Genomic DNA, 14,910 nt, shown 5'->3' with positions numbered 1-14,910 from the left:
CTCTTCCCACTGCATGCAGACCTGGTTGGAAGGACTTCTCCTGTGACATGCTTTAAACTGCACCACAGAGAAACTGGCCCCAGGATCTGTGTGTGGCAGGGAGGCAAGAGAGGATCAGCCAGGGCAGCAGAAGAGGTGGGGGACAACCTTGGCTGGGAGAGTGCAAGACTGTGCCATTTTGGCTTCGGCTAGCTCCCCTTGCATTTCAGTTTAAACTGCCAGGTCCTCATGGGCATGTCTAAACCGAGTTGCAAGAAGAGCTCACCAGTCATTCAGAATAGTTAAATATACCCAAAATAAAAGCAAGGGAGGGGAAAGGCTTTATTTGGGCTCAGCTACACCAGCAGCTGACCAGATTCTCTGATCTGTATTCTGCTTAAATATACTCGAAAAATACTGGTAAGGTATTAAATAATAATAAAAAAATACTGGTAAGGTATTGCAGTTGCAGAATAGTACTGGTAAAACAGGGTTTTTAAAAAGAAAAAGCCCAGCAGGAACTCATTTGCATATTAGGCCACACCCCCTGGTGCCAAAGCAGCCAGAACTACATTCCTGTGTGTTCCTGCTCAGAAAAAAGCCCTGTGGTAAAGTGTGTTTTTTTTTTTTTTTGGCTTGCTGAATACACATCCCTAGTGGCAACATCATTCCTCAGATGTCATCATGGTTTGCTGTTCAATAAAGTCTGGGGCAAACCACAATCTGTTTCTGTCTGCCTATGAATGAATGAGACTAGATCCATGTCCATCCTTGTCTTACCTCTTGCCCCCATCTGTGAGGCTGTCCCTTCACACACCTGAAAGGATGGGCTCTGACTCAGAGATATCCATGCTGGGGTCTGTTGCTGGTGTTTTTGGTGCCATTGGACTTCTGTTTTGTTCAGCTGCAAAACATAGCAGAGATCCAGTGGAACCCTGAAGGCTGATGCCACTTATTCGTCCCACACACACATTCTACTGGCTATTGTATACAGCTAGCACAGGCTGTTGGGTTGTCTGAGGGTGTGTGGAACCACACACAGGCCAAGGGAGGCATGAGGGTGGTCTCTGGGTCCAGCACTCCGCTCACTGTACTGCTGGCATCTGATAAGCCATACAAGCTTAGCAGTCCAGGAAACCTAAGGTGGATATAAAGGAGGTGCAGCCATGGGTGAAGCATAGAGCAGTTATGGAATAATGTCTTTGTCAAAATTATGGATCTCTAGGGTGACCCATCAGATGGGAACTGGGGGATGCTTGGGCCATGTTCTTCTGTTGAGGCTATACTATTGCTGGGTCTTTTTTATTTTTCAGCTGGCTCTTTGTGGGGGGAAGTGGTTGGCTGTGCCTCTGTGTGCATCTTTGGCTGCCATTTTCTGATTGATGGGTGTTGCAATAGATGCTGGTGTGCTTACTATGCTGTTTGTGCCTGTGGAGGGGCATGGTATTTTCTCCCAAATTGAACTTCCAGAGATAACAGACCACCAGTGCTGCTTTTGCATCAGTGGCTGGTTGTCACTGCTGCAGCAGTCCTGAGGATTGTGCAACATCAATTAAATCTTTTGGATTTTAACAGTGACCTTAATCAGAAGTTGATGATGTTCACATAGCGCATCATACATAAAATGATTCTTGAGTTCTGTTTAGGATTTCATTCCATTTTTCTGAACTAAGACTACAAGCTACCAATCTTTGAAATAAACAGAAAACTTCCATTGATTTAAATGGCTCTGGATTGCACCATAAATTCCTTTTGTTTTCTATGGTCTTATTTTCCATTGAAAGCTATCTGGCAATAGTTCAAAGGCTATCATTCATTCTAGAAACCTGAGCCAGTTTGAAAAATAAAGGTGTGATTTCAAATAGGATTATTTTTCTAGGCACAGGTCCTTTACTATTATACAGGTTATAGCAATCTCACATTCTTATCTTTAAGTTTTAACTCTAGAGTAATGATTAACAAAGCAGATACAAACATCACAAGAATACTGCAAGTGAAACTGAAGAAACACCCTTCACTGCCTATTAGACCCCCAAACATTACAAGGATGTTAGAATATTCAAATACTTTTTTTCTTAAGGCACAAAAAGTGAATAATGCTTTGCCATATGAAAGCAGAAATGTTTCTTGCTATCAGAATGCAAATTCACTGGAAAAAGAATCTTCAAGTGAGAATGTGCAGTAATATTGACCAAAGCAATAACTACTTCTTGTCTTCCAATTATAGATTTTATATGTTCTATTTCATATCACTGTTACAGTTGATTTTTAGATATTTTAAAGAAATGAACTGAGGTATCATAATGGAAGAAAAACAGCTACTGTAGTGTTACCTGCCCCAACCATGACTGTTATAGACTTTGTCAAACATGCAGATTAAGTTGTTGGCACACACTACCCTGGCTATATATATATTTTTAAAAAAAACTGCCAGGTTAAAAAGTATAATAAGTTTTAAATTACCATATTTTTATGGAGAATATGGATAACGGAAATAACCAATTTAGTACAGTATGTTTATTAATACAATTCACGTTCACTTAAAGAAACCTTTTCTTTTTTGGATATTTCTGAAACCAAGTGGAAAGGTGACTAGGCTTTCTCAGTTTTAGGACACAGATTAATATTTTTAGATCCAGCTAAATGATTTCCGTATATTCAACATTAAATAATGGCTTATTCTCAAAGGAACCTACCAGCCCAACCTGAGGACCTTTACCAAAAGAATAGTGCATAAAAACTGGCATGTTACATTGCAAAAATGTTTCATAGGGAAATATTTTGGTTTAAATCTCCAAGGTTGTGGATAAAACATTTTCAAAAGTAGCATGATAAGCTAAAGAATCAGTAAATCACTTGAACTGGGAGAGTTGCTCTTCAGCTGATATAAATGCAACACAGATTGCAATTTTTTAAAAATATTAGGATGAGGTTTTTTGTGTGTGAGGGGGGGGATGTGAAGTGTAATCCGAACTCCATATATCTCAATATAACTGCAGTGATTTTGAACTGAACCTGGGGCTGTAATCCTTTTAACCACATTGTCTTTTTTTTTAAGTTATGTCTTTTGGAAGTGATCAGAAAAACATTAGGATATATGTAGACACAACAACAAACCATGGTTTGTCATTATGAAAATAAGCCTCAAGAGTCCCTGAGTCCATAAAAATATGGAGCAGAGGTCCATCAGTGGCTATTAGCCACAGTGTGTGTGTGTGTGTGTATAATTTTTTTTGGCCACTGTGTGACACAGAGTGTTGGACTGGATGGGCCATTGGCCTGATCTAACATGGCTTCTCTTATGTTCTTATGAGTTCACATGCTTCCATCCTCACTTGCCCTTTCCCTAACATATGGCTTCTGCAGTTCAAAGTATTTATAGTTTGGTCATTCATTCACATTGCAGAAAGCAACCAAGTAGGGCTTATTTGGAAAGCAGAAGTGTACAGTGATCTGGAGGAAGCTATTTTCTGAATGCACATCATATAAAATACTCATCATATTTCACAGCATTTCAATATTACATACCTCATAGGTAAATACTATCTTCATAGGAAACTGCTTATAGCCAAATTAACCATAATAAGACTTTCCTCAAACAACTGGAAATACTTAAGATATGTAAAATATAAAATAGATATTCATGGTCATTATCTTTCTATACGTTAGAAAGATATATTACCAAATTTGTTACTTGTGTGAATGCAGTAGTGGACAAAGACAACATAAGAAGTTTTAAGAATTGTCAGAGCAAGAGATGTTTTGCAACTGATGCACCTGCTTTTTGAAAAATTGTAAGTGTACATGTGTACTGCACATAGCAGAGTACATGTGTACTGCACATAGCAGAGATATAGCTACCAACATAATTACAGTAATGACAACAGTGATGCATAAAAGTTCATTGCACCATTTGTACACAAGCCATTACTAATCTCAAATGAGTAATCTATGATAAGAATCCTGAAGTCTACCAACAGAACATTCAAGGGGAGAAGTGCTATATTTCACCCAAATCACCTCTTTTATTTGTGCTGAATATGGATGTTAGAATCATCCTATGTCAGAGAATGAGGTGTTGGAAGAAAGACCAGTGCTATATTTCATTCCTATAAGGTTAACATGAGGTCCATTTTTCTTTTGTAACCACCATCATACAGAAATTCAGAACACTGATTTTTCTGTGGTATACCTATATACCTGGAAGTCCATGGAGGGTCAAATCAGATGTGATACTTGGGAGTTTTGTCAACAGAACTCCAACAGGTTTTATTTTTCTTTAGCTGGCAGGCACACAAAGTTCTGACTTGGATGAGTACTGTGGTGAAATATGTGGGTGGGAGCTTTAAGCAGTATGCACCAAGCTCCCAATCTGAAACAGCCCCACAGATACAGTGCTGGGGGAAACTTACAAGTATTTCAGTATTACAGTACATAAATTGAAACAAGAAAAGAGAAACACATAAAGCACACTTGACAAAGTTAAAGCATTGTACAAGCAAAATATTTTACTGCTTTTTCCCTCTTGGCAAAGGGTGGATAAATGTACTGGCTTACATATAGACTGTACATAAGTAAAACCACATTTCATAAAAATGCACTATACATCATTAAAATATTGGAAGCCCATTGTTCTTAAGAAAAAATAACCATCAACATTGATATAAAAAACCCTTACACCTGAAGCAATAAATATGTGCGTCTTTTTTCATGAATACCTTATATATTATGGAGGCAAGATGACACTGAAATGTCAGCAGTGTTGACAGTCTTGTCAAGAGATGTCTCATGTTAATGTAACAATTAAGACTGTAATCTGAAACATATTTGCTAGGAAGCAAGTACCACTGTACCCAATTAAACAATTCTGAATAAACATGTTTACAAGACAGTCCTCCTCCTCTTCTTTTTTCTATTTTAAAAATACACCCTGATCCATCATTAGTTGCAGGTCATATGGGTTTTTTTGCATGATTAGCTGTGTCAAAATGCTTATGAGGATCCACATTCAATGTGCATCCCACCAAAATGAAGATATTTCAACACACATCCTATTAGTTCCTGTGGTCCCTGATTCAACAACCAATATGCTTGTGGAAGCCTGCTTCTGCCCATAGATCTTTTCTGTATCAGGATGCTAATATATAAAGAACAGGCTTCTGATAGCTATTTATGTTTACGTTTATCATCATCACCACAGAGGCTAATTTGCACACAACCTTAAATTTAGCATGATCTTTTTATACCTGTTCTATGTGCATATACACTATTTAACTTCTTTCCTTGCTGAAACAGTGATTTTATCTTGTTTCCTCCTCTCTATATCTCTCACTCCAATGTTTACAAAACTAAGTCATTTATCTAGGCTGTAGTAAAAAAAAGAATATTAAATACCTTTGGTAAAAAATAGATATTTCACAAGATTAGAAAAGCAAATAATTATGCTGCCAAAAAGAGTATAAAAATGTACACAATAAAAATATAAACAAAAATACTTGCAGGCTGTAGAGACAAGAATAAAGCCACGCCCTGTTTCCATCTCTTCCTTCTTTCTCACATGCCCTGACCATTCAGCTTTGCTAAGTATTTTTACTGGAAACCATGACAAAGTGTCCAGTCTTGTCTACCTATATCAGTGAAAAATTAAGCTTAATTCAGAATAAGCCAGTCTGTAAAACAATTAACACTTTGATTTAGAATACGCAGGAGTTGCTGAGTGACTTGAGAGATTCCAGATGTTCCAAACTGTAAGCCAGAAGTAACAGACCTGTAGAAGTAAGACAGCCAGAGTGCAGTCTTTGTGTGTTTTTCCCCATACTCCTCAACTTTAATCCTTTTAAATGCAAGATGAATGAAAGAGATGAGATATTTGGAGGAAAAAAACTTCCTCATTGGTGCCTTCTGCTCATCTTTATAGTGGGCCTTCAAGCAACAGAGCTCCAAAATTACAAAGAACCCTAGTTCGATTTTGTCTTTTTTTTCTCCCAGAACTGTCAGTCATGATGATTTTCAAAGAAAACAACTGAGATTATAGAAGGAAATTAATGCACAAGCCCCAGAACAGAATCACCCACTGTTTGAATGCTCTGCAAAAGAAACAACCACATCTAGCTTCCTTTATCCTTCTGCATTTCCTTTGCAAACACATTCACATTCCTCATGATGTTCCAAAGGTACATCTGTCAGAGATTTATGCAGTCCCCTTACACCACTCCTGGGCTTCAGCTGTAGAACCTGAAAGAGAACAGTTCAAGAAAGTCTTCTATAATTTTTTTTAAACCATTTTATTAGAATTTTATAAAGATAAAAAGGAGGGGAAAAGACCCCCCCCCCCCATAGTAATTCAGATACTATAGTGGAAAAAAGAAGGAATAATGCCTGATTTTCTTTGCTACCATTAGCAATACATTTACTCGTTTACAACTACGGTTATAGTTCGAAGTCAGACCAACAGAAAATTATCACCTTTCTTCTATAATATCAAGAGATATGATGACCACATAACTAAAATTAGAGCCTTCTCCAAGCCTGTGCAATTCCATGAAGTAATTTTCTTATGGTCCATCACTCCACTTATAAACCTTATATAAAACACTTATGTATAAGAGGATGCAAAATTTATTCTAACAAACTTCCAGATTTTCCTTATTTAGATGCTGTCTCATTGCATATTGTGACGGAACCGGCCCGATTCTGCCTTCAGGCCCGGTCCCGTCAGCTCCCTATTGAGTCGCCAACTCCTGGAGGGAGCTATTTCTCCTCCTGCCCCTTGGGCTCGCTGCCACCACCTGCTCAGTCCTGGGGTTCAGATTGAGAGGAACAGGACTCCCAATCCCCCTCTCCAGCTATGAGGCCAGGCCTCAAGGTCCTCTGCCACCCTGTACTTGGGTTTCACAGAGACCTCAGCACTTCTTTGGGGCACCCCTGGAGGATTGGCACCTTATCCAGCTGCATGCCTTCCCCCTTCCCCGGGGCCCCCTTCTCAACACAGCGTGGTCTAAAGCGGTCTGGGGATCTAGGTGGTACAGAGATTGACTGCCAGTATTTAAAACAGAAAAAACATTTATTTAAAAGAGAAAAATATAGGGGAAGAAAAGCAAAACAAAAACAGTTGCCTTTAAAAAGTTAACACAGCCCAGCACAGCACAGCAAACAGCATAACAAAGAAAAGTTGATTATAAACGCATCCGGTTGGCCCTGATCTAAACATGCCCTGCCCTTTTTGAATTACTTACTTAGTCTGCCTGCCTGGGGGGCCTCCCCGGCAGGAGCCTCCATTGCTCACCACATGCTCGCTCGAGCGCTGGCTTCCAACTGAGAAACTCTTCCTGCCTAGCACATGGCAAGAACAACAGCACTTCCTGCTTCTCTAGGAGACTTTCCCCCTAGCGTTGTTGGTTTGGCTCTGGAAGGGAGGGGGGGAGTCAGGGGAAGGCTACAAAGCCTGCTGAATGGATTTACTGATCCCTGCCTTTTTGGATGAAGCACCAACACTCTCAGATGGCGTTTCTCCACACATATGAATAAGTGGTTCCAGTCCACAAAAGCTTATACTGGAATAAAATGTTTCTAGTCTTTAAGGTGCCACTAGATTTCTGTTTATTTTTGCATCTAGAAGAAGAAATTGGATTTATATCCCACCCTATACTCTGAATCTCAGGGTGGTCACAATCTCCTCCCCCGCCCCCCAACAGACACCCTGTGAGGTAGGTGGGGCTGAGAGAACTTACAGCAGCTGCCCTTTCAAAGACAACTCCTACGAAAGCTATGGCTGACCCAAGGCCATTCCAGCAGCTGCAGGTGGAGGAGTGAGGAATCAAACCCGTCTGTTCACTTAACCACTACACCAAACCAGGTCTCTGGATCTATCATATATCCTTGACCAAAGAATGGTACATTCCTTCTATCTGGGATGGCTGTTTTACTCCGCTAAGCACAGCTTTGGGAGGGATGCACATAGGGCAGTAAGGACAGTAGCCAGCCAGGTCAGCTGAATGAACCCTGGAGATTAATGAGGTGATTAATATGTCACATCCATATCACCCTCACATTTTTGCTTCAACAGGCAAACACAGCTGTCCTAGTGATTGTTTGTAAGTTTTTGTTTATTTGTTACAATATATGTAAAGGGGAGAAAAAAAGCACTGTACCTCATGGTATTTTTTGGTGACCTTGGTGGGGACACACTGGCATTCACTACAAGAATGCTGACAGCAGGCACAATTTCCACCACAACGTTTAACCAGCAGACAAAGAGGCCAAAAGATGGTGTCTGTTCGCTTCAACTCTTCCCGAAGTGACACAGAAAAGTTGCGAGGAGTACAGCTATACATTCGCACTTCTTCCTTCAGAAGGTTCAGATCAACCACTGAAGAATTTCAAAAAGCAAATATATCTTGTTAGTTGTTCACCAATTTTTAACCAATATAAACGCACGTTAGTTTATCTCTTCACTTTCAGTAACAGACCTGCTAACTACAGAACCGTTGAATGTCCATGGCTCTGTGCGATGTGGACTCTTCAGCAGTACGAGACTTAGCTTTACTCCTACCTAGTTGATAGACAGATATTTCTCAGTCTCATGACTCCGCTTGGTATGTCAATGGGATGGGGCCATGGCTCAGTGGCAGAGCATTTGCTTAACCTGCAGAAGGTCCTAGAGTCAATCTCTAGCCTCTCCAGTTAAAAGGATCAAGAAAAAGGTAATGTGGAAGACTTTAGATGAGGGGTGGCCAACAGTAGCTCTCCAGATTTTTTTTGCCAACAACTCCCATGAGCCCCAGCCATTGGCCATGCTGGCTGGGGCTGATGGGAGTTGTAGGCAAAAAACATCTGGAGAGCTACCGTTGGCCACCCCTTCTTTAGACTCTACAGACCTGCTATCAGTCAAAGCAGGCAACAAATTTTGATGGACCAAGGGTCCAGATCAATATAAGGCAGCTTCAGGTGATCAATATAATTATGCCACTGGTTGTGTTCCAACTCCTAAATCTTAATTAAATATTCTGGGTGATGCAACTTCAGAGTTTGAAGGGGCCACACAGAGCTACCTGAATTTGAGAACTAGATTTCATCACTTGTCAAAATACATTATTCTGCTGCAGTATGCACCTTATCAATATATTGTACTTTATATGAGTAGCTTGCCAGAAGTTCTTTTTAGTACTTTTTTTGCACTTGTATCATCAAGTTTTTGAAATGGGAATTTCTCTTCATCTCTCCCTTCCTTTCCACTATCTGTCTTGTCCAAAATATAAATATACTGTAACACACTGTACAACATAAGACTAGATGAGATGGTGTGTGTGTAGTCCTTTTAAAAAAAATAAAGATAACTTTTATTGAAACTTTATCATAGTTTACAAAACAATAAAGTAAAAAACCCCCTAAATAAATAGACAAATAAATAAAAATCCTAAGCAGAACATAGTAGCCTTAAATTTGAGATAAACTATATACAACATAAGCTGTTAACCAATATACCTATCCACAGTACATTAATATAATTCAAGATCAGCATGTTTACTCAACTAAAATAAAAGGTTGTATGGCTTTACCATGTGAATTGAACTATAAAGCCCATTAGAATGTGAAAATTTAAACACCTTTTGAACTGGGCTCCCATTCATTCATCTTGTTTGACACAACAGTCAAAAGACCCTTTTTAGAACAAGTTCAGAAAATAAAAATAATGATACGAATAAGCTTGAAAGTTTGAAAATATATATATTTTCCAAACAAATATATTCCAAAAAAGAAAATGTTCCTACTAGCTAGCTTCAAATAAAATAGTTTCTTACAAATACTGATTAATAAACACAAAATTTTGTAAATATAAGTGAGAATAAACCTACCAGAGACTAATATTTTAACATTTATTCAAATAGCTGAATTTGGATTGTTTTAATACAGATTTTTTTTAGCATAAAACTTTTTACAATTTCAAAATATACCATTCAGAGGTAAAGATAATTGAATCAACCTAAAACATCTGTTTATATTAAGATTATAACTATGTTTTACAACAAGTAAAGGAAACTAAAACCTCTCTGAACCCTTATTACACTTGCACTATTTTGGTAGATCACACAGCCAGAGAGAAAACAGAGTGGGAGAGAGAGGGAAACAGGGATGATCAATTTAGATAAATCAGTATATTTTGTTGGCTCTGCCCCTTGACACTGTTCTGTTCTGACTCCTCAGCTCTTTGCCCCCCCAGTCGGAATAAAGAGGCTGACACAGTGTGTTGGATAAAAAACCCGGGCCGCTTTATTAAAACATAACTTGAACTAATAAGGATGGCAAGAGGTATAGGCCTACAAGAACAAGCCCTGGGGTCACAACCCAGGACCCCGCCTTGCCCTAGGAGGGCAAGCCACCCTGCCCCCAGCACACGGCCATTACCATCTGACTGGTGCTGAGCAGCCAGGCCCAAACTCCACCTCCACCATTGTTGGCATCAATCACTCAGGAAAGATCCGCCCCGGTGAGGTTTTGTCGTGATCTGCACTCCCAGCATTGAGCCGTGAAACCCATCTACCGTTCATACAGACCACCTGCACCCACTGGTGCAGAGCCATAGCTGCTCCCCTGAAAAGACTGTAGCCAATACCTCATCCTGCCATCGCCAATGCCAAGCCTCTGCTTAGGCATTAGTGCCCCACCGGACAGCCCAGAGCCGACCGCAATCCATGCCTTAGCTCGTTCAAAAGGGGGCCCGGGTACCCAATTCAGATAACTAAAACCGTCCGACCGAAACAGGTCAGTCTTCTCAACCTGCATGGAAGGGTGGAGAAAATATGTCCAACCCCCCCTTTCAAGGCTTTCACTAGGCCTGGTTGGCCTTAAGTCTGGCACGTTCAATCCCCCCGGGATACAGGGTGGACCGCCAGACCGTATAGGCATAAATGCCTCCAAACCAAGATGACTCCTGGCTATCTTTGCATAATGGCACGCAGATCATCTTGCACCTGCAAATAACCTACAGAGGCATGATCCCCAGCCAGCATAGGCCGCGGCGACCAAGCCGCCCAGCTGTCGCCCACTCGCTGGGACCCCGCTGGGTACCGACTGGCCATCTCTCGGCCCGGTGGGCCCCCAAAACCATGCCGTGCTCGCAGATGAGAATTCGCCACCTCACTCCACGAGCCCCAGCACCTGAAAAACAGTCAAACCTGAAAATCATGCCCGTGGGCCGCTCCTTGTTCACGTGCCCCCCAATGCACTCACTGATAGACCACGTGCAACATAACCTAAAGGTTGCTGACCACCACCGCCTAATTTGAGGTATGGCGGGGTGTGTGTAACCATTAATGCCACCGTAGATGCAGCCCAATTCCACGCATGCGTTCCAAATTTTACACCCCCCCAATCCCAGCTCCGCTAATGCCTTACATGACACTGCCCAAAATTAATATTTTGTAAGGGGAGGGGGGCCTCGTCGTAATGACAATGGTCAACACCCTCACCCCTGTGCAGTAAATACTGCTCAAAGGCCCTGACTGGGCGCAGCTCTGCCATTGCACATTAACCAGTCATAATGGCGGAACCCCTATGCTGCTGGTCGATTCAGGATAGATACCAAATTGGATAATATATATACCGCTGATAATATATATACGTATAATATATATATGGCTAGGTGTCCAAGACCCATGCAGTACTCCAAAAAGGACCCGGGACTTCAACTCTGCCCCCTAATATGCTGTTCGCTACTTGGGGCCCATGCTAGTCTGACTGCCGTACCGACGTCCGGCTCCCAAGCTACCAACGTTCCAGTCACATTCCCGCTGGCTACAAGTCCGCTTCCAGAGCGAGCTGGCCGAAACGCCCAATCAGTTGACTAGATCAAGCGTCTGCCACCCCCATTGCTCCCCCCAGAACATACCTTGCCGGAAACAAATGGAAGCATCACAAAATAAATGTCCACTCATCACCACCGGTGACCTGAAAGACAAAGAGTTGATAACCGGTATCCCAACCACATGGAGGGTCGGCTGCTGACCCCAAAGCCAAACGGCTACTACAATAGAAAACTCCAAAAGGGGTAAAATCACAGCACAACACGCTGCCAAACCACCCTGAGCGATTGCTCTGTGCGCAATGTTCACTAAATTATACTCCGCCGCATCCAGAGATATCTGGATCTCAGCTTCCAACTTCAAGTCGTTCCTCCAAGAGGAGATTCCATTGAAGGATTCCACAAATTCCGTCCAATCCTCTAGATCCATCCGCAATCCCGCAGTCATTCGTATTCTGGGAGAAGGAACCGCAGGAGCCCCATGGCATCACATAGGTGTTGCAAGAAGGCCCACCCAGGAGCCACAACTTTGCATGCACTCTGTCTCTTTGTGGGCCCAGTGGAACTCCGAGCCCGCCCGTGCCAGGACCACAAATGACCTCAACAACTAGTCACCTTGCCCTGAACCAGCAGGGCCAACGAAATATAGGCATCCCGGTAGAGAACAGGCTTGATCTGAAGTGCACACTCCCTAAAGGGAACTAACCACTACCAAGCGGCACTGGACCCTAAGCATCCTCCGGATGAGGCCCTATTCATGTACTACCTCCTTCCAAGGCAAAGAACCTGGAAGATAGACATCTTCTCGTTGCACGGGCAAAAGTGAAACACTAACTTAAAATCGCATTAGCCATTGCGGCCCCACCGCCGCAGCACAGAACCTCCTTGACCGATTGGTAGAACGAGGTGAACCTGATTGAACAACGTACCTCCGGAATGGAATCCTTTACTGCTCCGGCCCAATGTAAAAAAATGGTGTATCAGGCACCATTCCCCTGTCACTTTATTAGGCGACGCCCCCAAGGGGGATACCCGTAATGTGGGTACTGACGGAGGACGCTGCCCTCCTCAAACTCCAAAGGTATATTCAGCAGGTAACCATGTACTCAGTTCCCCCTCCGAACAACAGTTAGGAGACATACAAGGGCCTGAAGTCCTTGATACGGGATCCTAAACCCATGGGTAAAACCGTCCATCTAATGGGCCCTATCCACCATCGGGGGGGTAACTGCACAACAACCGCCTGAATAACCTCGGTCCTATAAGACTGAGTCACCTTTTCCCTGGTGGCTACTGATTACTTCCCCCCACCACGGGGGCCCGCTACACTGCAGGCGCCTCCACAAATCTGTTGTTTATGCCCAAGGTGCCCGCTCTCAGCCCCATCACCTGAATTGGGCTTTTCCGGGGGCATCAACTACCACCGAAGCTGCTGCTTAATCGGGTCACAAGGGGGGGCCCCTGGGTAACAGCAGCCCCGATCATGAAGGCCTTATTGTATTGCAACCTTGCCGCACCAGCGAAGTCCGTATATACGCGTTGCACTAAGTCTCAACATCGAACAGAGCTGCAGCTATAACCCCAAACATAGATCAAGAAACCTGGCGGCCAATTGGACCCAGCCCTGGCTGCCTTTCCCAGTTGCAGCTCCTCCTTCTACTATTCATCTAGGTCACCTTTTGCCCCTCTTATCCGCCTCTCCAACGGGGGGCAACACATCACGTATTCGCCCCACGGAGTCTTATACCAGGTAGCCACTGCGAAGTGGTCCTCCAAGGGCGGCACCATATCCCCATATGGGAAGACATGAAAGGAAACGGCCCATAAGGCTAAGAAGGCAATTCCCTGCCCCCCTGCTGGTAACCCAGCCACTCTCCCTGCTGTAACCACTAGTGTTACCCCCACAATGGCGGCTCGCCTGTCGCAGCTAGAGAAGCAGAAGCGCCCTGCGACGATGTCTTAGCCACTGTCAGCGGGGGAACTGCGGGGCGGACCCGCCAAGATTCTGGCCTTGAGGCGATGCATAAGCACCCCCCCGGCCCCCGTTAGCAGCTCTTAACGCATGTCTGCGTCCCCGGCTCCGCCCTGCAACGCCGGGAGCCGAGCTGGTACCTCCCTTTCAAAAGTTAGCTGAAGCAACTGGCCTGTCGCCCCGCGGTGCCCTTCCCATGTGGGAGCACCTGCCTCGCCCCTCTGCTGCTCCTAATTGTTCCCCTGGCCCTTAATGGCCTGACAAAGCTGGGCTTCCAAACCCAAGTCACATGAGGAACTAGGTTGCTGTACCTGCCTCTTGGCGGCTGATTCCCTCTAAACAACGCTTGAACCTAGTGGCAGCTTTAAGACCAACAAGGCTTTGCGTTCAATGTACAAGTTGTGTGTACACACACAATACTACCCATAAGAGGAAATGAAAATTATCAGTCCTCCCTTCCTATAGGTAAAGGGGGGAGCAGTAACTTAACTTATGACCATATGCAGCTGCCTTATACTGAAACTGGGTCCCTCAAAGTCAGTATTCTGTACACCGACTGGCAGCGGCCCTCCAGGGTCTCAAGTGGAGGCTTCCAGGCCTACTTGCCAGGACCCTTTTTAGTTGGAGATGTCAGGGACTGGACCCAGTACCTTCTGCTTACCAAGCAGATGCACTGCGCCCAGACCACCACCCCTTCTCCAAGACCGCAAGCGGAGGGGGGGGGCGCCTACCTGCAACTCCCAATGATGAAAAATTGGTTTGGCAACCAGTGTTCTCCCATCCAATAATTCTCCCGTCCCTTTAACTGCCCAGAGAACAGAGAAGCAGCACAAAATGGCCGCCGCACTCGCCGCAGGTCGTGCCCAACAGCCGCAGCACGTGTCTTACCTCCCTCTTGCCGCCTTAAAACAATCAGCCCCACAAAATGGCCGCCGCGTGCGCCACCGGCAGCTTCCTGGCCGCCGAACACTTCACCAATCTTCAAGGAAAAAAGAGGGGGGAAAGGCTATGGCCAGCGCTCGCGCTCCAAAACCACCACTTGCGCTGCAGCTGACGCTCGCATCTAGCCCCAGGCCGACAGGCACCGTCCCTCGCCGTTCCGAGGCCCCGCCGACCCGGCCTTCACGGTGCGAACCTGCACGTGGCTCTCCCTCAGAGA

The 14,910-nt window shown here is 43.9% G+C and overlaps 1 protein-coding gene across 1 annotated transcript in view; it reads right to left on the bottom strand.

Annotated features, from left to right (window-relative positions):
* Window positions 1-4,467: 4,467 nt before the first annotated feature.
* The window catches only part of PDGFC (platelet derived growth factor C), a 209,376-nt gene continuing 198,933 nt past the window's right edge, over window positions 4,468-14,910 (bottom strand). The window contains exons 5-6 of the mRNA XM_060246607.1: window positions 8,130-8,347; window positions 4,468-6,213 (exon numbers count right to left, since the gene is read on the bottom strand). Coding sequence (XP_060102590.1) covers window positions 6,097-6,213; window positions 8,130-8,347 — 335 coding nt within the window. The 3' untranslated portion in view covers window positions 4,468-6,096. The remainder of the gene's footprint in view (window positions 6,214-8,129; window positions 8,348-14,910) is intronic.

This window comes from Heteronotia binoei, chromosome 9, assembly GCF_032191835.1.
Source record: "Heteronotia binoei isolate CCM8104 ecotype False Entrance Well chromosome 9, APGP_CSIRO_Hbin_v1, whole genome shotgun sequence".
In the NCBI taxonomy this organism is placed as follows: domain Eukaryota; kingdom Metazoa; phylum Chordata; class Lepidosauria; order Squamata; family Gekkonidae; genus Heteronotia; species Heteronotia binoei.
This window is presented reverse-complemented; position numbering and strand designations above follow the sequence as displayed.